Source organism: Heterodontus francisci, unplaced genomic scaffold (assembly GCF_036365525.1).
Source record: "Heterodontus francisci isolate sHetFra1 unplaced genomic scaffold, sHetFra1.hap1 HAP1_SCAFFOLD_43, whole genome shotgun sequence".
NCBI lineage: Eukaryota > Metazoa > Chordata > Chondrichthyes > Heterodontiformes > Heterodontidae > Heterodontus > Heterodontus francisci.
Window position 1 is genome coordinate 13,640,776 of NW_027141852.1, and position 25,955 is coordinate 13,666,730.

Here is a 25,955-nt window from a genome sequence, read left to right on the forward strand (position 1 = left end):
CACCTACATCTAAATCTAACACCTGGCCGGGTTCATTACCCAGTACCAATTCCAATGTGGCATCGCCCCTGGTTGGCCTGTCTACATACTGTGTCAGAATGAACTTGTATAAGACACGAGACTCAGCTGAAGTACTGAGTCCAGTTCTGGGTGCCACACCTTAGGAAAGATGTGAAGGCATTGGAGAAATTATGGAAGAGGTTCATGAGAATGGTTCAAGGGATGAGGAACTTCAGTTATGAAGATAGATTGGAGAAGTTAGGACTGTTTTCCTTGGAGAAAAGAAGGTTAAGAGGAGATTTCATAGTGGTATTCAAAATGATGAGGGGTGTGGACAGAGTGGATCGGGAGAAACTGTTCCCACTTGTGAAAGGATCGAGAATGGGAGGGCACAGATTTAAAGTCATTGGTAAAAGAAGCAAAAGCGACATGAGGAAAAACTTTTTCACACAGCGTGTGGTTAAAGTATGAACTGCCTGAGAATGTGATGGAGGCAGGTTCAATTGAAGCATTCAAAGGGGAATTAGACTGTTATCTGAAAATAATGTGCAGGATTATGGGGAGAAGACGGGGAAGTGACATGAGGTGAATTGCTCATTTGGAGAGTCAGTGCAGAGACGATGGGCCAAATGGCCTCCTTCTGTGCAGTAACAATTCTGTGATTCTGTGATTCCAATATTCAAGTCATTTCTATATATGGTGGTCCTGACACTGACCCTTGTGGACATCACTGTTCACCATCTTCCATTCTGAAAAACAACCAAATACCACAACTCGCTTTTCTTGATATTTCATCCATTTTTAAATCGAGGCAGATACTGACCCTCCTATTCCAGGAGCCTCAGTTTTGTTACCCAGCCTTTTATGTGGTAGTTTGTCAAACGCTTTCTTAAAATCCATATAGACAACATCCATTGCTTTCCCTTCATCAACCTTTTCTGTTACTTCATCAAAAAAATCAGTTATATTAGTGAAGAACTGGAAAGGTGCTGAACCTCTCAGTTTTTGGTCTACCCAAACCAAGTTTAAGGCCTGAATAATGAACCGATTGCCTCATTAGTTCTGTGAATAATACAATGATTTAATAGACAAAGTTTTGAAACATTCCTGCCCATAAATCTTGGTAACAGAGAGTGTGTGGATCTCCTGACTCAGAATGTTTAATGGATACAGTCCTCAGATCCGACAAGGAACCCCTGAACATCCACAGTAAAGACAGTGTGGATGAGGAAATGTAAGAGCCGGGAGCTGAAACTCAGGGACGGCCGAGCTCTCCTGTCATTGAGCTTGTGTGTCTGCTCTGCTCGCCGCACTTCCGGCTCTACTTTGTTTCCAATGAAATGATGAAAAGGGCCGTTCGGTTTTCCTCTCACTGACAGCGTGTTTCACTCGGGTTAATATAACCCGGGACTTTTGCTGCTGAAATGAATTCTGCAAGGCCCCAGCAAACACACCAGCTCCCTCCTTTCCCCCCTCTTTCTATCGGATTGTTTTACCAGGAGGGGCTCAATAATAACAAACCCCCTGCAGGGAATGACCGCAAATTGAGCATCTAAATGGGGCAAGTGGGCAGCTTTCTGGGTTCTAGGTTCCCCCTACCCCGCCCCTCCCTCCCTCCAGTCCAAGCCCCTCTTCACGTTCTTTGGGACTTTGATGAGGGTGAAATGGGGAAAGTTCCCATTGATGTTTGAATGCTGAATTGCTGCAAAGATCTGCGCACGCGCGATGTAGCCCCGCCCCCAGTGCGTCGTCACAATGAGGAGTGGAGCGCATGCGCAGCCTTACCCCAACCCAGTCTGTGAGGCCATTGACTCATTCAGGGGAAGATGCTTTAAATCAGCTGCTAATGGAGACTTCCCGGGCCCGGGGGAAGGGAACAAACAGCATCTGCTTCCAGCAGCCACTGCTTTGGGAGCGTGTCCGCAGATGTGCTCAGAGATTAGCATTGAGTGGTGGGAAGTTGAGGGGGAGTCGGGGAGTGTTTGTAACAGACACTGTGGAGCAGGAGCTGCTCCCGGAACATGGAGTGAGCCGGGGACACGGGGAAGGGAGAGTTCATTCTCAGACAGTGTCTGTACAGGCTCAGGGAGACACAATGGGAAGAAATCACTATTGAAAATCACTGACAATTTCACCACCCAAAGGAGAGGGAATTTTCCTGCTTTAGTTCCAGTCTCTCACTGTTTGTTGGATTGTGAACAGTGGGGAAAAAATAGCCGCAAAATAACGATGTGGACAGTTAGACAAAGAGCATTTATTGCAGACACCAGGTGAGAAGTGTGAAAGGCACATTTTAAATAGTGGCTGCTTGTTTTCTGTTGAAATAGAAATGTGACTGTGTAAAGGTCACTGCTTTATCGGACAGTCCCAGTCATTGAGCAGTGCAGGACTTGTGTTGTTTCTGAATGTCACAAACTTGTTGTAAAACCACTGCAAACACCTGGTAAACAGAAGCTGAATGCTGCAGTACTGCAGTGGAGTCAGACACTGACACTGTTTGTGTTCCTGGTTTTCATTTCGCGATTGTTCATAATGATTATTATTGGGACGATTACATTGATCGCTTTTGTATCTTCTACCTCACCAGTTCTTTCATTCCTGCAGGAAAATACATGAAGGAACCTGACTGGATGTGGTGATTCTTGGACACAAGGAAAAATGCTGTGATCTCGTTCCAACGCACAGTCGGTACAGGATCACTCCCAAAGCACAGAGATACTGCCAGCTCATCAGTTCCACTGGAACAAACAAAATAAGTAGTCAGACAGACACTGATCCCAAAGTCAAGAGAGACACATTTTCAATCCAACAGTCAAACAACAGTAGGAGAGACAGATGTTGTTTCTATTTCACTCCAATTCAGTACAGCTGACAGGTTGATACATCAATCACAGTCCAAAAACAAACTCACTATCAGATCTAAATAAACTCTGTCACCATGGTGACATTTTAAATATAAAATCTGAAATAGAACAGACAAAATTTACAGAATTGAAAGGTACAGAATGAATGCAAGGAGGCTTCAAGGGGATTTGGACAGGTTAAATGAATGGGCAAGAACATGGCAGATGGAATATAATGTGAATAAGTGTGAAGTTCTCCACTTTGGTAGAATAAACAGAAAGACAGAGTATTTCTTAAATGGTGAGAGGCTGGGAAGTGTCGATGTCCAAAGGCACCTGGGTGTCGTTGTTCATGAGACACTAAAAGCTCGTATGCAGGTGCAGCAAGCAATTAGGAAGGCAAATGGTATGTTGGCTTCATTGAAAGCGTATTTGAGTACATGAGTAAAGATGTATGAAGTCTAGATGAAACCGCACCTGGAGTATTCTGTACAATTTTGGTTTCCTTATCTAAGGAAGGATAGACTTGTCACAGAGGGAGTGCAACAGAGATTCACCGGTCTCATCCCCTCGGATGGTGGGATTGTCTTATGATGAGAGACTGCAGAAACTGGGCCTAAATTCTCTAGAGTTTTGAAGAATGAGAAGTGATCTCATTGAAACAGGCAAAGTTCTTACAGAGTGTCACAGGGTAGATATGGAAAGGATGTTTCCTCTGTCTAGTGAGTCCAGAACAAGGGGACACAGTCTCAGAATAAGGGCAGACTGAGATGAGCAGGAATTTCTTTACTCAGAGGGTGAGAAATCTGTGGAATTCTTTATCCCAGAGGGCTGTGGAAGATCAATCATTGAACATATTCAAGACATAAATCGATAGATTTCTAAATACGAACAAGATCAAGGGATATGGAGATGGCAGAGAAAAATGGCGTGGAGGTAGATGATCAGTCACGATCTGTTTGAATGTTGGAGCAGGCTCGATGGGCTGAATGGCCTAATGCCCCTATTTCCTATGATCCTATGAATCCCAATAATGTACATCAGAACGTTAGACCAAGTTATGCATTACATACCAGTTCAAAAATCCCACAGAGATTAAGACTGAAAGATACAGTATCAAGCCATTACTACAAAATGAAGGACTTGGAGCTTGCAGACCAGCCCATGTATAAGATTGAAAGTTATATTTTCATTCACAATCGTTTTCACAGAGCTGAATATTGAATACCAATCCACAACTTGCACAGGATTACCAAATAAAACCGACAACTGTAAAATACAGTTAATCCATATTTTAAATTAAACACAAGGCAAACAAATATTGATACATTAAGAGAGCGGGAAACAGTGAGAGCAGAGTGGAGCATAAAGAGCCCAGGAGAGAGAGGGAGCAAGAGTTCACTCGGAGAGCAGGGAACAGCGAGAGCAGGCGTCAAAAAAGGCAAAGGAATACACAATTAATGGGAGAACACTGAATGGTGTAGAGGAAGTGAGGGACGTTGGAGTGAATGTCCACAGATCCCTGAAGTAGCAGTACAGGTCAATAAGGTGGTTCAGCAGGTCCTTTCCTTTATTAACTGAGGTATAGAGTATAAGGGAGACCTGGGTGTCCATGTCAATAAGTCACTGACAGCTAACATGCAGGTGCAGCAAGCAATTAGGAAGGCTAATAGTATGTTAGCCTTTATCGCAAGAGGATTTGAGTACAGGAGTAGTGAATTCTTGCTTCAATTGTATAGAACCTTGGTTAGACTGCACTTGGTGTACTCTGTGCAGTTTTGGTCCCCTTGCCTTAGGAAGGATATTATTGCCACAGATAGAGTGCAAAGAAGGTTCATCAGACTTGTTCCTGGGATGGTGCGACTGTCCTATGTAGAGAGATTGGGGAAACTGGGGGTCTATTATGTAGAGTTTTGAAGAATGAGAGGTGATCTCATTGAAACCTACAAAATATTTAAAGGACAGTCAGGGTAGATGCAGCTAAGATGTTTCCCCTGGTTGGGGAGTCGAGAACCAGGGGACGCAATTTCAAAATAAGGGGCAAGCCACTTAGGACAGAGATGAGGAGAAATGTTGTTCCTCAGAGGGTTGTGAATCTTTGGAATTCTGTACCCCAGAGGGCTGTGGAAGCTCAGTCATTGAGTATGTTTAAAGCAGAGATTGATAGATTTCGAAATACAAATGACATAAGGGAATATGAGGAAAGTGTGGGGAAAAGGGCATTGAAGTGGATGATCAGCCATGATCATATTGAATGGTGGGGCAGGCTCGATGGGCTGAATGGCCGACTCCTGCTACTATGTTCCTATGTTCCTAACTCCACATTATCGATGAGACACAGCCTCAGGCCGACTTGTCGGGTGTTGCAAACAGATAACACTGCTTCTGATCTTCACCAGAACAGAGAGTGAGATGTAAAATTGATCATCAAACAGACTGTGAGAGAATACAACAGAATAAAACACATGGAGAGACACTGTGGAATAACAAATAGATTTGATTGGAATGTTGAATTATGATTGGAATGGATAAAACAGCAGATTAAATTGGGACAGAAAAGAGAAACTGATGGGAAGAAGGAAGAAAAGAAAGGATGGATCTGTTCACTTTTTTTCAGTTTTTTCACTGGTCCATCAAAGCTGGATTTAAAAAAGATGCAAAAAACAGAGAGTTTCACCAAAAAGGGAGATTAAATGCTGCCGAAACCTTGGATCGAAGGATGCCCCAACAGATCACCTGTTTAACTGTCTCCTCACTGGGGGATTTCAATCAATGAGCAATATTATTCTCTCCTTTTCTTTTGTTAAATGAAACCACTACTGCCACTTGGAGTTAATATCCCTGTGTTCCAACTCCTGAATAATAAAATTGTGAGTTTCGTGATATTTTCTGGACACATTTCCTGCTGAAAGAACTAAGAACTCTTTTCTAATTTACACAATACTAAAGACACACTCATCAAGCCTCCGAAACTGGCATCCTTGGTGCTGCTCTCTCCTCCCAAACCTCATCTCATGTGATTGTTACATCATCACTCTGATTGTGGGAGGGGTTAATCCCACTGTCTTCAGCATTAACCCTTTACATCCTCATACTGCACTGTCTGTCCAAAACAATCAGTGGAGGGAACTTGAATTATCAAAACAGCAACAGCTGCCAGTTGAAAATCAACTCAACCCATCAGAGAGAGACTGTCAGAGAACTTCCTGCATCCAGTCCTGACCCCGTCACATTAAGCAGCTGCTCACCCAGACCCCACTCTCATCAACACTGAACATTTTTACTGAGACCCTTCAAATACTGTTTATAAAAGGCCGCAAAGATCAAAGTTCACACAGTTGTATTAAATACAACAAAGTTTAATATCTTCTCACCGTTTCTCGGTAACCACATGAGACATAGGTTTTCTTATTTGGTTCCTTTGATTTTTCTTGTTCCTGACTGACAAATATTCCCAACCTCAGATAAACCCTCCCACTTGCGTCATGTCCCAGTCTCGGTTAAAAGCAACACATAATGACACAAACACTCTCCTTCAGTGAGATTAATATCAAGCTGTTTTCCAGGTTGAATGTAACTGTGAACAAATTTATGTCAAAGAAGTTACCTTTGATGTATCAGCACTGAAATTCTGGACAAGGAGGAACAGCCATTCCAAACTCATATCCTTCACAAAGGCTGTTTTTGTATGTGATTGAACTTCATCAAGTATTTTGAATTAAAGTTCACAAGACACAGATGTCAATATTGATAATGAAACTTTTCAAGCATGTTGTGACTGTGAAATAAGGTTCTGCCGCGAGTTGAAGCCAGGATCTCACGTTTATTAGACCGGTGCTTTAACCAACTAAGCTACAGAGCCAGATCACCAATGCATGTGCAATTGAAATCAGAGGAAGGCCTTGTAGATAGTGGGCAGGCTTTGGCGAGTCAAGAGCTGAGTTCGTCACGGCAGTGTTCCCAGCCTCTGACTCGCTCTTGTAGTTGTAGCTGTAGTTGTAATTGTAATAGGCAACCGTCTGTCTCGGAAGACGATGGGCAACGCCCGGGGTGTACGTCACTTCTGTGTGAAACATCGTTTGTTGTGGCTGTAGAGGATGACTCGTGAGTGACAATCCCTTCCGCAGCTGGTACAGATGAATATCATTGGCCCGAGGTCGACTGATAATTTTTCCTTCCTCTGAGCTCTCTTTCCCACCATCTGGTCATTTCTTTTGTCCTCTGCTTTTCCCATGGTCTTCCTGAATGCCTTTCTCCAGGAATTCCAGTCAGCAGGAAGGACTTCCCATGCATCGGCTCCAATCCCAGTCAGCTTGTGATCTCGCTTTGCAGATGTCCTTGTATCACAGACGTAGGTGACCTGTTGGTCTCGTGCTGATAGCAAGCTCACCAAAGAGCGTGTCTTTGGCAAAGCGACCGTCATCCATTCAGTACAATTGACCCAGTCAACAGAGTCACTGCTGACTCAAGAGGGCAAACATGCTGCGGATCACTGCACGCTGGTGTACTTCTGCATTCGGCACTCTGTCCTGCCAGGAAACGCCCAATATCCATCTGAGACAGCGGAGGTGGAAGCTGTTCAGCTGTTTTTCTTGGCTTGCATTAGTTGTTGATGCTTCTCTACTATAAAGGAGGGTGCTGAGAACACAAGCCTGTTACACGTGTGGTTTTGTATTTTCGATCAGTTTGCTGTCGGTTCACACTCGTCTTCTCAACTTTGACATGACAGCTGCAGCATTGACAATCCTGGTGCTGATTTCAGTATCAAGGGACAGATTGCTGGTGATTGTTGATCCAAGGTATGTGAAGCTGTTGACAACCTCCAAAGTGAGCCTGTCGATGTTGATGGAAGGTGGAGTCTCTACGTCCTCGCCCATAACTTTGATCTTCCTGATGCTGATCGTCAGTCCAAACTCCTTGCAGGCCAGGGAGAACCGATATACAAGCTGCTGTTAATGAACTTCATTATGGGATGTCAGCACAGCGTCATCAGCAAACAGCAACTCACAGACCAAGAACTGACTCATTTTGGTCTTGGCCCGCGGTCTTGCCAAGATGAACAGCTTGTCATCAGCTCTGTTATGCAGGTGGACACCCCCATCTGAGTCACTGAAAGTTTAAAATAGCAGCATGGAGAAGAATATGCCAATTTTAAAGGATGTGAGCTGTGAGGAGGTTACAAGGAGGCTTCCAGGGGACTTGGACAGGATAAGTGAATGAAATGACAGATGGAATATAATGTGAATAAGTGTGAAGTTATTCACTTTGGTAGAATAAACAGAAAGACAGAATATTTCTTAAATGGTGATAGGTTGGGAAGTGTTGATGTCCAAAGGGACCTGGGTGTCCTTGTTCATGAGACACTAAAAGCTCGCATGCAGGTGCAACAATCAATTAGGAAGGCAAATGGTATGTTGGCCTTAACACGAGGGGTCATGAGTACAGGAATAAAGATGTCTTGCTGCAATTGTATAGAGCCTTGGTGAGATCGTGCTGGAGTATTGTGTACAGTTTTGGTTTCCTTATCTAAGGAAGGATATACTTGCTACAGAGGGAGTGCAACGGAGGGTCACCAGACTAATCCCTGGGATGGTGGGATTGTCTTCTGAGGAAACTGGGCTTGTATTCCTTAAAGTTTCAATTAAAAGGCCATTTAAAACTGAGATAGGGTGGAATTTCTTCACTCAGAGGGTGGTGAATCTTTGGAATTCTCTACCTCAGGGGTTTGTGAAAGTTCAATCATTGAGCATGTTCAGGACAGAAATTGATAGAAATCTTGATACTCATGAAATCAAGGGATATGGGGAGAGCGCGGGAAAGTGGTGTTGAGGTAGATGATCAGCAAGGATTTAATTGAATGACAGATCAGGCTCGACAGGTTAAACTGCCTCCTCCTACGTTCTGAAGAGAGTTGTCACCAGGACACAGCCCTGTTTTATCCCACTGCTGATCGTGAAAGTGTCTGATGTTGCTCCATTTCAACTGACGGAACTGTGCATGTTCTCGTGGAAAGAAGAGATAACGCCCAAGAGATCAGGAGGGCAGCCTAGTTTCCACAGCAGTTTGAAGAGTCTGTCTCTGCTAACAAGATCGAAGGCCTTGGTGATGTCTAGAAAGACAATGTAGAGTGGTCTGTACTGTTCACAGTACTTCTCCTGTAACTGCCGAAGTGAGAAAATCATGTCGACTGTCGATCTACCAGCTCTGAACCTGCACTGAGACTCAGGATAGATGTGTGATGTCAGGGTCTGCAATCTGGTCAGAGCAATGTGAGCAAAGACCTTCCCCACAATACTTAGCAAGCAGATGCCTCGCTAATTGCTGCAGTCACTGCGATTCCCCCTTATTGTTGTTCAAGGTGACAATGTTTGCATCACACATGTTTAGAGGCGCAGATCTCCCCTTCCAACAGAGACACAGAAGTTCATGGAGATGCTGCAGCAGAGCTGCTTTTCCACTTTTGATGATTCCAGGTGGAATACCATCATTTCCCAGGGCTTTACCACTGGCAAGACGGTCAATGGCCTTGTTGAGCTCCACTATGGTGGGGTCACTGTCCAACTCCTCCATGACAGGGAAGTCTGGAATGATGCTGAGAGCTACTTCAATGACAATGTTCTCCGTTATGTAGAGTTCAAGGTAATGCTCCACTCACCTTTCCATCTGCTTGTTTGGTTCAGTGATGATCATCCCTGTCTTTGTCTTCAAAGGTGCTGATTTAGATACTGCTGGGCCCGTTGCTTTCATAATTTTTTTTAAATTCATTCATGTGACGTGGTCATCACTGGCTAAGCCAGCATTTATTGCCCATCCCTCATTTCCCATGAGAAGGTGGTGGTGAGCTGCCTTCTTGAACCGCTGCAGTCTGTGTGAGGTAGGTACACCCACAGTGCTGTTAGGAAGGGAGTTCCAGGATTTTGACCCAGCAACAGTGAAGGAAAGGTGATATCGTTCCAAGTCACGATAGTGTGTGGCTTGGAGGGGAACTTGCAGGTGGTGGTGTTCCCATGAATTTGCTGCCCTTGTCCTTCTAGTTGGTAGAGGTTGCGGGTATGGAAGGTGCTGTCCAAGGAACCTTGGTGTGTTGAATTCCTTCATATGTCCCTCCAGCATCCCCCAGATTCAGCGGCAGATTGTATGCTGTTGCAGAGTTTTAACCAGTATTGATTGGTGCAGTGCCGAGCAGTCTGCAGAGACTTGTTTCTGGCAGCTCTGAGAGCATCTAGAGTTTGTTTGCTGGGGACTTGTTTGTAGTTTTTAGAATTAGAATTAGAATATTACAGCGCAGTACAGGCCCTTCGGCCCTCGATGTTGCGCCGATCATCTGACCTACACTATTCCATTTACATCCATATGTCTATCCAATGACCACTTAAATGCCCTTAAAGTTGGCGAGTCTACTACTGTTGCAGGCAGGGCGTTCTACGCCCCTACTACTCTCTGCGTAAAGAAACTACCTCTGACATCTGTCCTATATCTTTCACCCCTCAACTTAAAGCTATGTCCCCTCGTGTTTGCCATCCTCATCCGAGGAAAAAGACTCTCACTATCCACCCTATCTAACCCTCTGATTATCTTGTATGTCTCTATTAAGTCACCTCTCCTCCTCCTTCTCTCTAACGAAAACAACCCCAAGTCCCTCAGCCTTTCCTCGTAAGACCTTCCTTCCATACCAGGCAACAACCTAGTAAATCTCCTCTGCACCCTTTCCAAAGCTTCGACATCCTTCCTATAATGCGGTGACCAGAACTGCACGCAATACTCCAGGTGCGGCCTCACCAGAGTTTTGTACAGCTGCATCATGACCCCGTGGCTCCGAAACTCGATCCCCCTACTAATAAAGGCTAACACACCATATGCCTTCTTAACAGCCCTATTAACCTGGGTAGCAACTTTCAGGGATTTATGTACCTGGATACCAAGATCTCTCTGCTCATCTACACTACCAAGAATCTTCCCATTAGCCCAGTACTCTGCATTGCTGTTACTCCTTCCAAAGTGAATCACCTCACACTTCTCCGCATTAAACTCCATTTGCCATCTCTCAGCCCAGCTCTGCAGCCTATCTATGTCCCTCTGTACCCTACAACACCCTTCGACACTATCCACAACTCCACCGACCTTCGTGTCATCCGCAAATTTACTAACCCACCCTTCTACACCCTCATCCAGGTCGTTTATAAAAATGACAAACAGCAGTGGCCCCAAAACAGAACCTTGCGGTACACCACTAGTAACTAAACTCCAGGATGAACATTTGCCATCAACCACCACCCTCTGTCTTCTTTCAGCTAGCCAATTTCTGATCCAAAGCTCTAAATCACCTTCAACCCCATACTTCCGTATTTTCTGCAATAGCCTACCGTGGGGAACCTTATCAAACGCCTTACTGAAATCCATATACACCACATCCACGGCTTTACCCTCATCCACCTGTTTGGTCACCTTCTCGAAAAACTCAATAAGGTTTGTGAGGCACGACCTACCATTCACAAAACCGTGCTGACTATCGCAAATGAACTTATTCTTTTCAAGATGATTATAAATCCTGTCTCTTATAACCTTTTCCAACATTTTACCCACAACCGAAGTAAGGCTCACAGGTCTATAATTACCAGGGCTGTCTCTACTCCCCTTCTTGAACAAGGGGACAACATTTGCTATCCTCCAGTCCTCCGGCACTACTCCTGTCGACAATGACGACTTAAAGATCAACAACAACGGCTCTGCAATCTCCTCCCTGGCTTCCCAGAGAATCCTAGGATAAATCCCATCTGGCCCAGGGGACTTATCTATTTTCACTCTTTCCAAAATTGCTAACACCTCCTCCTTGTGAATCTCAATCCCATCTAGCCTAGTAGGCTGTATCTCAGTAATCTCCTCGGCAACATTTTCTTTTTCTACTGTAAATACTGACGAAAAATATTCATTTAACGCTTCCCCTATCTCCTCTGATTCCGCACACAACTTCCCACTACTATCCTTGATTGGCCCTGTTCTAACTCTTATCCTTCGTTTATTCCTGATATACCTATAGAAAGCCTTAGGGTTTTCTTTGATCCTATCCGCCAATGACTTCTCGTGTCCTCTCCTTGCTCTTCTTAGCCCTCCCTTTAGATCCTTCCTGGCTAGCTTGTAACTCTCAAGCGCCCTAACTGAGCCTTCACGTCTCATCCTAACATAAGCCGCCCTCTTCCTCTTGACAAGCGCTTCAACTTCTTGAGTAAACCACGGCTCCCTCGCTCGACAACTTCATGAGGGCTCTCTTCTTAGTTACAGTAACTGACTCCATTTCAGTCCAATAAACCTCAAACCAGTCCGCATTCCTCCCATCTCTTTTCCCATACACAGCGAGTGCAGAGTTATAGATGGTGGCGTGCAGATGATTCCACTTTGACACCGCACTGAGGCCTTGGGTGTTTTCTGAAAGAGCCTGATCGAGGATGTTGAGGAACTCCTGGGTCCTTTCTGGGTCAGTGGTTCTGCTAGTGTTGATCCGAGAACGACCTTTCTTCTTGGATGGATGAAGCTTTCTTGGCTGAAGCCTGACCTTGTTACACACCAGGGAGTGGTCAGTGTCACAGTCAGCGCTGTGATAGCTGCGTGTGATGAGGATACTGCTGAGGGTGGTACGTCTAGTGATGATAAGGTCTAGCTGGTGCCAGTGGCGTGATCTCGGACGTCTCCAGGACACCTTGTGGCACAGCTTGACCTGGAAGTAGCTGTTCGTCACACAGAGTCCATGGTGACAGCATAGCTCCAGAAACCTCTGTCCATTTTTGTTCATCTTGCTAATCCCCTGGTGCCCTATGCTCATTGGCCAAGCTGTAGTCAGTACCCAAGCTTGCGTTGAAATCCCCGAGAAGATACAGTCCCTCGGTGCTGGGAATTCTACTGATGGCAGCGTCAAGTGTCTCATAGAATTGATCCTTGACATCTGGGGTGGAGGTGAGTGTCGGGACATAGATGCACATGAGATTAACTGGGCCCTCGCTTGTTGACAAGTGAAGGATAAGAAGTCTCTCTGAGCCAACTGTGGGGGGTTCACTCATTGCAAGTAGCGTGTTTTTTGCTGTGAAACCCACGAGTTGCCTCTTGGGCTTTCCCCTGCCTGAAGAAGGTGTAGTGTTTCTCTTTGAGGGATCCACTTTGAATGAGTCTAGTTTCTTGCAGCACAGCAATGTCCACATTGAGCCTTGTGAGTTCCTTGTCAATCACAGCTGTCTTGTGTGTGTCATCAACCTGCAGAAGGTTGTCATTAAGGTCAGGACACATGGTCCTTACATTCCAGCTTGTGATGCGAAGCACTGGTGTCTTCTTTGTTGAATTTGTCTTGCCTGGTGCATAGATTATCAATCCGCCAGTTGAGAGATATCTCTCTAAGCTGCAAGCACCCATTGAAGCAAGTAGGTCGTGGCAGGACAGCACCTAACTGACTGGGGGCTGCACAGCTTGGAGTAGGTGGTAGTTATCCAATGAGACGCGATGATCTCTCCCACTGTCAAAACCCCTGGTGCTCATACTCTACACCAATTGAGTGAGAGCTTATAATCGGTAACTGTTTCTTCCCATGTTTTGCTAATGTTTAACCACGAAGCTGGAGTGTCCTCTCCAGGGCACAGGCCTGGGCAAATAGTATGGAGACACTGAGCATCAGGACCCCCTCTCAGCATTGCTAGTATTGTCCAAAGGAAAGGAAAAAAACAGTACTGTTTGGGACCAGCTCTGCTGTAGGAGTTATTGGAAAACTACCTGATAAGTAACAGGTAACCGCCTACGGGACTCCACTCCGGATTTACTGTCCAGGTTTACTCCCTAAGCCTTCTTCTCTCTCAAGACACCCACAGGGAAGTGAGACTTTTTGCCCATAGATAGGGCTCTGTCCTTTGGCATCAGGACGGAACCACACGCCAGTGGGCCTGCATGACATGCACAAGGATATCACACACTGCCCCATCCCTGTGACAGCTCAGAGAGATACCCTGATGATAATACACCCGACAGGAAAATCACAAACCGCCCCCTCCCTTGGACAACTCAGGGTCAGACACTGCACACACTGCAACAACAGTGACATTACTGTGTTAGTCCCTCCATTCTGAATCACCCTACTTTATGCTTTCCGTCTCTCAGCCAATTTTGTATCCACGCTGCCACTGCCTCTTTAATCCCATCTGCTCAAATTTTGTTCACAATTCTATTTTATGGCACTTTTTCAAACACAATTTTGAAGTGCAGACACACACCATCAACCTCACCACCCTGGTCAACACTCTGTGAAACTTCATCAAAGAAATTAATTCATTAATTAATTCATACACAATCTTCTGTTAACCAATCTGTACTGGCTGCCATTTATTAGCCCATGTTCTACCAAGTGCCAGTTAATTTTCTCCTGGATAATTGTCTCTAAAAGTTTCCCCACCACTGACATTAGACGATCTGGTCTGTAGTTCCTGGGTTTATCTCTCTTTTTAAACTGGGCTGTAAAATTAGCAATCCTTGCAGACTTATCTTTCAGTTCTGGAAAGTCTATTGTGGACAATCTCTTTGGGCATGACTTTAACCAATTAAAGCAACAGGATACTTGATTAATAAGTCCAGTACTTTTATTGAGAGTAAAATAGTACTTAATAATTGGAAGTAAAATTATCTTGAACAAACTTGGGGAATATAACTTTACAGCTCCAGCAGGTGTGTGGACTGGTCGAACTTGGTCTCAGAGTGTCACGGTCCACTTTGTCCAGTCTAGATCCCTCATCAGGTGGAGAACTTGGTCGATGATCTGAGCCTTTACCCCTGAGATCTTCTCGTGTTCCTGCACAATGAAACCTGACAAAGTCCCTACTTTTAACCCCTGGATGGCCATCACACCACCTTGTAAAATAATAATTGGTCTGAGCTGTTGCTAGGTACATTTAATTAATGATGTCTTCCACTAACAGTCACCTGTCCTCAGAATCTCAGATACGAGTACGATGGAGTGGTTTCACACTGTCTCCCAATCTGATCTGAAACAAGTTTCCTATTCATTAAATCGAGACTCTTGAAAATGCTGGAAATACTCAGCAGGCCTGACAGCATCTGTGGAGAGAGAAACAGAGTTAACGTTTCAGATCTGTGATCTTTCATCAGAACTGGGCTGAAATTGTCTGAGGGACTGAGATTGTGGAATCAATTTCAGGGTCAAAAACATTGTACTCTGTAAGGAAAGGAAGATGGTGATTATTAAGTATCGTGCAAGAATATAGATGCTTTTACATTATTTGAATCAAAATTGATTTAAACTTTGTGCTCACGAAACCTATCTTTTGATCAAAATGACACTGATAACAATGGAAAAAGGAACACATGCAGTTCACGACCACAGGACTTTGTAAAGCCTTTTACAGCCAATGAAGGACTTTCCAAGTGTAGTCACTGTACAGTACAATACAATACCCTACAATAAGGATATTTCACATTCGAGTCACGCAAGTCCCAGGCAATGACCTTCTGAAGCAAGAGAGAATCTAACCATCTCCCCTTGACATTCAACAGCATTACGATTGCTGAATCCCCCACTATCAACATCCTGGGGGTTACCATTGACCAGAAACTGAACTGCAGTAGCCATATAAATATCATGGCTACAAGAGCAGGTCAGACACTAGGAATCCTGCGGCAAGTAACTCACCTCCTGACTCCCCAAAGCCTGTCCCCTATCAACAAGGCACAAGTCAGGAGTGTGATGCAATACTCTCCATTGCCTGGATGGGTGCAGCTCCAACAACACTTAAGAAGCTCAACGTCATCCAGGACAAAGCAGCCCACTTGATTGGCGCCTCATTCGCACTCTCTATCACCAACACACAGCGTGTACCATCCACAAGATGCACTGCAGCAACGCAGCAAGCCTCCTTCCACAGCACCTTCCAAACCCGTGACTTCTATCACCTAGAAGGACAAGGGCAGCAGATGCATGGGAACACCACCACCTGCAAGTTCCCCTCTGAGCCACACACCATCCTGTAATTGGAACTATATCACCGTTCCTTCACTGTGGCTGGGTCAAAATCCTGGAACTCCCTTCCTAACAGCACCACATCGACTGTAGTGGTTCAAGAAGGCAGCTCACCACTACCTTCTCGAGGGAATTAGGGATGGGCAATAAATGCAATAAATAAAAATAAAATCAATAAAAAATTATAATATCCTGTAATCCCCAAAAGTAGAAAATACATATGAAAATGAAAATATAATAAAACACAGTCAGCATGGATTTCACAAAGAAAGTCTTGATTAACCTTACCTTTGAAGAATCAACAGCAAGAGTAATACAGCAGATGGAGAAGAGTTTAAGTTAATAAAGCCTCATCCTTTTAAGTGCTTGAACCAACAAATTGTGGTGTATAAATAAGCACACTAACTGACAGAGCTGGGTGTTGTTCTTTCTCGATTCCCCTAAAGCAGGCTGTCAATGAGTTAAATCTTCAGGTTGCTGCAACCAGAATAGCCATTGTCCACAATCAGTTATACTGTTCCAAATAAAGGGTGGAACATTCATTGTGAATCTATAGAAACAGTCTGGTCCTGCACACTGCAGACACATCCACGTCATCACCAACCAGCTCTCCTATAATTGATGCAGTTATTTGACTTTTCCCCATTAGCTCCATGGAATTAATTTTGAAATATTTTAAATTCCAAGAAGTTTTGTTAATATTCAGCCCTTGAGAAGAAATCATTCATTGGCCACAGTGGAGAGAGCATTAATTATAAAACAGTAGACTACCAGGTAACACAGTGAAAGCTTATCAGCTAATCTAGAATTACTTAGTTTTCTTACTTTTGCTCTTGTTATTTGGTTTTTCATCCTTTTCAGTTCCTGACTCCGAATATTATTGTGATTAAATGTGAAAAGATGCACTGTGTCTCAGCCCCGGTATATTGGCTCTTTCTCTGTACAGTGCTGTATACACTCAGATACTGACAGTGTCTCTCCCTCCCTCAACTTTCCAGCCCTGACGGTGCAGAAAGCGCTGCTCAAAGTTACACATTCAGACTGTTTGCAGTTGATTAGTGAGAGATTATTAACGTATCCTTCTGCAGCGCTGCCTCGGTTAATAACAGCAGATCGAAGTCACATTTCAGATACAGAAACAGACGCATCAATTATTCACTCTTTCCCAGAGTGAGTGAGGCCGGGACAAGCAGCAACATTCCAGCCACACACTCTGCAATTACCCAGCACCAGCGGAAAGCAGTGAATACAGATTCAATCAGTGGGTTAATGTCCATTACAGGGATGCAAGATTCCACAGCCCAGGACAAACATCCCCATACACCGAGAACAAGCTCAGGAAAACCCGGGGGAGTTAATATCCCAATCACTGAGCATTCCAGCAACATTGAACAAGTTCCTGAACTGAGTGAACCTTTCAAAGTACAGAAGTGATGACGAGGTCAAAAAGGTCTGAACAGTTGAGGTGACTGAGCGGTTTCAGCTTCTCTGTTCAGGTTGCAGCTTTCACTGGAGGCATGTGTTTAAATCCCACTTCTGACAACTTGATTTCCAGTTACTTTGCAGAGCTTCCTTGAAGGTTTGAGGTGGGGTAAATACTGAGGAACTGTTTCTAACTGCTGAACGGTCCATAACGAAGGTTACAGATTTAAAGAGACTCACAAAACCAGAAGGAACTTGAGGAAAAATTGCTTTCTGCAACGTGTGGTTAGGATTTCAGTTATGTGGTTAGATTGGAGAAGCTGGGGTTCTTCTCCTTAGAGAGGAGATTTGATAGAGGTGTTCACAATCATGAGGGGTCGTGACAGACCCGATAGAGAGAAACTGTTGGTAGAAGGATTGAGACTCAGGTAAAAGCTGTGGCTCAGTTGGTCACACTCACCTCGAAATCACAAGCTTCTGGGTTCAGATTTCACAGCTGACACTCCAGTGCAGCACTGAGGGTGTTGAAGGTGCTGCCTTTCAGGTGTGATGTTAAACCAAGACCTGGTCTGCATGTTTGGGTGAATGTAAAAGATCCCATGCTGCAATTTCAAACAAGTGAAGAGCAATTCTCCCTGGTGTTGGGATCAATATTTGCCTCTCAATCAGATCAGTTGGTCATTATCACATTGCTGTTTGTGGGTATTAGCTGCTGCATTTCTGACATTACAACATTGATTACACTTCAAAAGTATTTCATTGTCGACAAAGTGCTTTGATATGTCCAGTGGTCTTGAAAGGTGCTATATAAATGCAAGTCTTTTCTTTCTTTATCACAACACATTACTGTGTAAAAATGGTTCCTCATGTCATCTCTGGTTCTTCTGCCAATCACCTGATATCTGTGTCCTCTGCTTACTGACCCTTTTACCACTGGAAACAGTTTCTCCTTATTTAAACTATTGAAAACCTCCATGATTTTGAACAAATGTGTCAAATCTCTTCTGAATTTTCTCTGCTGCAAGGAGAACAACCCCAGCTTCTTCAATCTCTCCACATAACTGAAATCCCTCACCCTGTTACCATTGTGGTAAATCTCTTTTTTATTCTTTCCTGGGTTGTGGGCACTGCTGACACAATGTGATTCCTGTCAATGGAGCGGCCCGCTGACATCATCGGACTGTGCCAAGCTGTGCATAGGCACAGCTACATCTTGCCAGGATTAAGTGGCACATGCGCAGGATGATGTCATTGCGCAGCGCCAACGTCATCGCATATCCGCGCCTGGTCCATCTTCGCTCATGTGCGCGAAAGCATCATCGGGTATCCAGCCCCTCACTCAGCTGGAGGAAGCGGCTGAATAGGAGACTTTGAGGCTGGAGCACTCCCCCCTCGGCAACTCGCTCCAGGCCTCGACGCTTCCTCCCCTCAGCCGCTCGCTCCACACCTCGATGCTCCCCTGGCCGATCGTTCCCCGCTCGCGTCACCGAGCTCTCTGGCTGCTCGCTCTCAACCCCCCAATCCCCGATCCAACTGCTAGCTCTAGGCCGTGCCACTTCCCTCCTCTAGGCCACTCACTACTCGCTCCTATGTCACACTTTGCAGCCCACCTTACTTCTTCGGGCGGCGCGTGGAGACTGGACAAACGTGGGAGCAAGTGGCCGAGAGAAGGGAAGCAGCGCAGCATAGAGCTAGCGGCTGGAGGGGAGGGGGGGTGGGGAGTGAGCAAGCGACCAGAGAATTGGGTGACGCGATCGGGGGCAATCGTCCAGGGAAGTGGGGGGAGCAGTGAGGTCTGGAGTGAGCGACTGTGGAGGGTGGAAGCGGCCGGTGCGAAGGAGGGGGAGAAAGCGAGTTGTGCCACCTAGTGGTTGTGTTGTCAGCAAACGCAGCCTTTATTGTCGATCCTTTATTGCTCTTGAGAAGGTGGTGGTGAGCAGCTTATTTGAGCCACTACAGTCCATGTGTTGTATAAACAACAGTGCTGTTGGGAAGGGAGTTCCAAGATTTTGATCAAGTGACAGTGAAGGAACGGTGATATAGTTCCAAGTCAATATGGTGTGCAGCTTGGAGGGGAGCTTGCAGATGGTGGTGTTCCCATGCATTCAATGTCTTTCCAGGTTCTCAAGGTCAGGCGTTTGGAAGGTGTTGTTGAAGGAGGCTTGGTGAGTTGCTGCAGTGCATCTTGTAGATGGTACACACTGCTGCCACTGTTCACTGGTGGTGCAGGGAATGAATATTTCAAGTCGTGGATGAGGTGCTGATCAAACGAGCTGCTTTGTCCTGGACGGTGTTGAGTTTATTTGGTGTTGTTGGAGCTACACTCATCCAGGCAAGTGGGGAGTATTGCATCACACTCCTGACTTGTGCCTTGTAGATGGTGGACAGGAGGTGAGTCAGTCACAGCAGAATTTCCAGCCTCTGACCTGCTCTTGTAGCTATGCTATTTATATGGCTGATCCAATTCAGTTTCTGCTCAATGGTAACCCCCAGAATGTTGATAGTGAAGGATTCAGCAATGGTAATGTCATTGAATATCAAGGGGAGATGGTTAGATTCTCTCTTGTTGGAAATGGTCATTGCCTGGCATTTTTGTTGCGTGAATGTTACTTGCCACTTGTTAGCCCAAGCCCAATGTTGTCCAGGTCTTTCTACATGTGGACTTGCACTGCTTCAGTATCTGAGGAGATGTTAATGCGACAGAACATTTTGCAATCATCAGCGAACATCCCCACTTCTGACCTTATTACAGAGGGAAGGTCATTGATGAAGCAGCTGAAGATGGTTGGGGCCCAGGACACTACCCTGAGGAAGTCCTGAGTGATGTTCTGGGACCGAGATTTTTGGCCACCAACAAGCATCACCATGTTCCTTTGCGCGATGTATGACTCCAACTAGTGGAGAGTTTTCCCCTTATTAAAATTGACTTCAATTTTGCAAAGGCTCCTTGATGCTCTTGGCAACAGCAGTCACTGTCACCTCACCTCACCTCCTGAATTCAACTCTTCTGCCCATATTTGGGCCAAGGCCATAATGAGGTCAGGAACTGAGTGGCCCTGGCGGAACCCAAAATGAGCAATGAAGAGCAGGTTATTGCTGTGTAAGTGCTGCTTGATAGCACTGTCAACGACACCTTCCATCACTTTACTGATGATCAAGAGGAGGCTGATGGGGCAGTAATTGACCGGGTTGGATTTGTCCTGCTTTTTGTGTACAGAACATACCTGGGCAATATTCCACATTGCCGGGTAGATGCCAGTGTTGTAGCTGTACTGGAACAGCTTGGCTGGTGGCACGGCTAGTTCTGGAGCATAAGTCTTCAGCACTACAGCCGGGATGTTGTCAGTATCCAGAGCCTTCAGCCATTTCTTGATTTTCTTTTTATTCATTCATGGGATATGGGCGACGCTGGCCAGGCCAGCATTTATTGCCCATCCCTAATTGCCCTTGAGAAGGTGGTGGTGAGCTGCCTTCTTGAACCGCTGCAAATATCATGTGGAGTGAATTGGATGAGCTGAAGATTGGCATCTGTGATGCTGGGGACGTCAGGAGGAGGCCGAGATGGATCATCACCTTGGCACTTCTGGCTGAAGGTGGTTGCAAATGATTCAACCTTGTATTTTGCATTGATATGCTGGTCTCCCCTATCATTAAGGATGGGAATATTTGTGGAGCCTTGACCTCCTGTTAATTGTTTAATTATCCACCACCATTCAGGTCTGGATGTGGCAGGACTGCACTGCTTTGATCTGATCTGTTGGTTGTTAGATCGCTTAGCTCTCTCTATTGCATGCTGCTTCCAGTGTTTGACATGCAAGTAATCCTGTGTTGTAGCTTCACCAGGTTGACACCTCATTTTTAGGTCTGCTTGGTGCTGCTCCTGACATGCCCTCCTGCACACTTCATTGAACCACTATTGCTCCCTTGGCTTGATGGTAATGGTAGAGTGAGGGATATGTCAGGCTATGAGGTAACATATTGTGTTTAAATACAATTCTGCTGCTGCTGATGGCCCACAGTGCCTCATGGATGCCCAGTTTTGAGCTGCCAGATCTGTTCATTTCTTCCCTCAGAAATAATTGGAAAACAAATTCTTAAGGAATGCATGAACTAAATAAAAAGGAGAGAGAAATAAATACTGACAAAATAGATGGCAGCATTTGGAAGGTAAAAAGATTTCAGTTTTATTATTGATGAGTGAGAGGAATATATCACACTTTGGGGCTTCTGGAAGTGGATTTCCTGATAATCTGGGGAATTGATGGGAAGCTGCTTCATGGTTGGTGGAACAAATTCCCGCACTTGGGGTGGAGCCAACAGCTGCATCCGTCCAATAACAGACAGAGTAGAAGTACTGTATCAGGTCTTGTTCGCTCAGTTGGTAGAGCATGAGACTTTTAATCTCAGGGTCTTGGATTTGAGACCCTTGTTGTGTGGTTGTTCTTCCCTTTTTCAGTCTTCATCGGCAGAGAGTTCAAGGAGTGTTTGAAATTAAATTCAACAACATCACCAGATTTCAACTACCCCCCCAGTGTAGTTGACAGGACCCTCAACCTCTGCCCTCCGCCTTCCCCTCCCTCCCAGAACTGCGACAGGGTTCCCTTGTCCTCACTTTCCACCCCACCTGCCTCCACATCCAAAGGATCATCCTCCACCATTTCCGCCACCACCAGCGTGATGCCACCACCAAACGCATCCTCCCCTCCCCTGTCAGCATTCTGAAGGGTTTGTTCCCTCCACGACAGCCTGGTCCACTCCTCCATTACCCCAACACCTCGTCCCCTTCCCAAGGCACCTTCCCATGCAATCGCAGGAGATATAATACCTGCCCTTTTCCCTCCTCTCTGCTCATTATCCAAAGCCCGATACACTCTTTTCAGGTGAAGCAGCGATTTACTTGTACTTCTTTCAATTATGTATACTGTATTCACTGCTCACAATGCAGTCTCCTCTAAACCGGGGAGACCAAACGCAGATTAGGTGGAACACCTCTGCTCAGTGTGAAAGCATGACCCTGAGCTTCTGGTTGCTTGCCATTTCAACACTGCCCTCTGTTCTCATGGCAACATTTCTGTCTTTAGCCTGTTCCAGTGTTCCAGTGAACATCAACACAAGCTCGAGGAGCAGCACCTGACCTTTCGATTCAGCACTCTACAGCCTTGTGTACTGAACATTGAGTTCAATAACTTCAGAGCATGACTGGTGTCACGCAACCACAAGCATTAACACACTCTTTGCCTTTGTCCCAGGACAGCTTTGTTATTTAATCTCTCCTGCCCTCTGCCCTATCAAACAACTTCCCCTTTGTTCTCTCGCACACACCCCTCCCCTTCACTTGTTTAAAACCTAATTCTTTTTTAACCTTTGTCTGTTCTGATGAAAGGTCACAGACCTGAAATGTTTTCTCTGTTTCTCTCTCCACAGATGCTGCCAGACCTACTGAATATTTCGAGCACTTTTTGTTTTTATTTCAGATTTCCAGCATCTGCAGTATTTGGCTTTTATTATGTCAGAAAGTCTTTCCTTGATTCAGGACTCTTACCTCTCTCCAGAATCTCTCTGCTAAAGATTGAACTTTATCTCATTTCACTCACAGCTCAGGGTCCGTGCTGCTCAGTGGGACTTCTGGCTGTCTCCCATTTCACAATCCATCAGTACTGAGAAAACAATGGGGAATATTACTCACATGTTGTGTTCTGTCACTTTTTACAAACACTTTAATGTATATATTGTCTTCCAAAGCAGTGACAGAATGGTGGCTTTAGTGTGTTGTTGAAATAGCTTTGTTGAGTTCGTGCTGTACTAACAGTTAAACAGTTCTTGGTTCAATCCCAGGTTTTGGCACTTTCAACCTCTCCTGTGTCTTTTTCTTTGGCTCCAATGGTCAAGCTGCATGATTTACTCTGAAATTAGCACCAGAGAACCAAGGCACCAGAGAGCATGAGGAGCTGAAATAAGCACAGATCAAATCCACTTAATATTTCTGACTGAAGATGGTTGCAAATGCTTCAGCTTCATCTTTTGCACTGACGTGCTCAGCACCACCATCATTGAGGATGTGAATGTTTTTGGAGCCTCCTCATCTTGTTAGTTATTTAATTATCCACCACCATTCACGACTGGATGTGGCAGAACAGTGGAGCTGTGATCTGATCCTGAGGGAGATATCTGTGCGTGGAGTGGCGGGATGTATGGAGAGTGATCCTGAAGAGGGTGTCCGAGACTGGAGTGGAAGCTTTCTGTGGAGGTACAGGAAGAGGCCATTCAGCCCCAGTGTTTTATAAAGGTTTAGCATAACTTATTTGCTTTTACTCTATGCCTCTATTAATAAAGCCAAGTGTCCTGTTTGCTCTTCGCAACCTTTTCAAACCTTGATCAAAAAAGATTGGTGTACATTGTCTCATTCTTCCTCCCAAACTGTATCACTTCACAATTCTCTGTGTAAAATTTTATCTGTTGTGTGAAAGCCCATTTTACCAGTGTGTTTAAGTTCCTCTGAAGTGTATTACTGTCACTGGCATAGGACGCAATTCCCGAGCATTCTTTGATGCTATCTCCATGTCAAGAGCAATCTTACACGCTCGCTCAAATGTGGGATTTTGTGCGTTTAGTATCTTTTCTCATCCGCCAATATAAGCACAAATCTGTCTCATAATGTACGATCTAAGAATGTGTCAAAGTTGCAATGTAGTGATAAATTCTTCAGTGCCACAATGTACTCACCAACTGTTTCACTACTTTATGCTTTCTCATTCCAAATTTGTAGATTTCCGTAATCTCGCGTGTCTTCGGGTTGAGCCTCACTTCAGCGAAGAAACAGAAAATTACGATTCAAAGATTACACCGTCAATTATTCACTTCTCTGTCTTTTCCTGAACTTCGAGTTCAGATTTGTTTGTGAAGTTGAGTCACACGTTAAGACAGCACAGTTTTTGTCTTTGTGAAGGAAGTGATTTGGGAATGGCTGTTTGAAACTGTCGCTTCTTGCACAGAAATTCAGTGCAAATACTCAATCACCCACAATTTCCTCGAAAGAAATTTGTTCACAATCGCATTCGACATGGAAACTGCTTCAGCATTAATCTCACTGAAGCAGAGTGTGACCATGTTGTATGTTTCAGAGTGTTGGTGCCGTTATGTGTCACTTTTAACCGAGACTGGGACACAACGCAAGGTTGATCCAAGGTTGGAATATATTATCATTCAGGAGCAAGAAAAATCGAAAGGAACTATATGAGAAAACCCAGTGTCCAGATTTGCTCTTACCTTCCAAGAGTGGAGAGGCGAGGAGCAGAGCGGACCTGTGGGGGGAACACCGGGAGCGGAGCCTGTAAATTGACCCCGAGGATCGAGGCCCAGTCTCTTACCTTCTGGGAGCGGAGAGCAGTCAAACCTCTTCCAATGCGCCGGAATATTGAACAGAAAAGGCAAACAGTGACATCAGAGGAGAGCTGCAAGCCGATTGGTTGGTAAGTAGCAGCTGTTTGAATATCTTAAAAAATAAGGGGAAAGTTGTTTTTTTTTGTTGGAAAAAAAACCTCTGGTGATAAGGTGAGTACTACTAAAGTGTTCTTTTTTTCAGGACTTTAGATTGTAGTGGGTAGAACAATTACCCTAGTATAATTAGTATTTTTTAATGAAGGTAGTAACTAATTAACCTAAGGGTAAGTCATGACAGGAGAGCTCAGCCCCGTGATATGCTCCTCCTGCGCTTTGAAGGAAATCAGGGACGCTTCCAGTGTCCCTGCTGACCATGTCTGCAGGAAGTGTATCCAGCTACAGCTAGTGGCTACCCGCATTACGGAACTGGAGCTGCAGGTGGATTTACTGTGGAGCATCCGCGATGCTGAGGACGTTGTGGATAGCATGTTTAGTGAGGTGGTCACAATGCAGGTAATGGCTGCACAGGCAGAAAAGAGATGTGTGACCAACAGACGGAGTAGCAGATGGTGCAGGAGTCCCCTGTGGCCATCCCCCTCTCAAACAGATATACCGCTTTGGATACTGTTGCGGAGGGATGACCTCCCAGGGGAAAGCAGCAACAGCCAAGTTTGTGGCACCACGGAGGAAAAGTGCTGCAAGAGCTATACTGATGGGGATTCTATAGTAATGGGTGCAGATTGGCGTTTCTGTGGCCACAAACGAGACTCCAGGATGGTATGTTGCCACCCTGGTGCTATGGTCAAGGATGTCTCGGAGCGGCTGCAGGACATTCTGAAAGGGGAAGGTGAGCAGCCAGAGTTCGTGGTCCATATTGGTACTAACGACATAGGCAGGAAGTGAGATGATGTCCTGCAAAGTGAATATAGGGAGTTAGGCAGAAGGTTAAAAAGCAGGACCTCTAGGGTTGTAATCTCAGGATTATTCCACGTGATAGTGAGGGTAGGAATAGGAGGATAAGGCAAATGAATGCGTTGCTGAAGAATGGCGAAGGCGGGAGGGCTTCAGCTACTTGGATTATTGGGATCTCTTCTGGTGCAGAGGTGACCTGTAGAAGAAGGATGGGTTGCATCTGAACTGGAGGGGGACCAATATCCTTGCAGAGAGGTTTGCTAGTACTAATCAGGAGGGTTTAATCTCGTCTTGCAGGGGGTGGGATCTAAAGTAGTAATCTCTCAGATGAGATGGTTGTGGCAAATGTAGAGGTTAAAGCAAGCAAGTCCAGTAGGCAGACTGGGCAGGGGCAG

The 25,955-nt window shown here is 45.2% G+C and overlaps 1 protein-coding gene across 1 annotated transcript in view; it reads left to right on the plus strand.

The window, feature by feature from the left end:
- LOC137364980 (histone H2A-like) overlaps positions 1-24,169 on the plus strand; it is a 56,226-nt gene extending 32,057 nt beyond the window's left edge. Inside the window, exon 2 of the mRNA XM_068027853.1 lies at positions 24,035-24,169. Within this exon, the coding sequence (XP_067883954.1) occupies positions 24,035-24,169 (135 nt within the window). The remainder of the gene's footprint in view (positions 1-24,034) is intronic.
- The last annotated feature ends 1,786 nt before the right edge of the window (positions 24,170-25,955 follow it).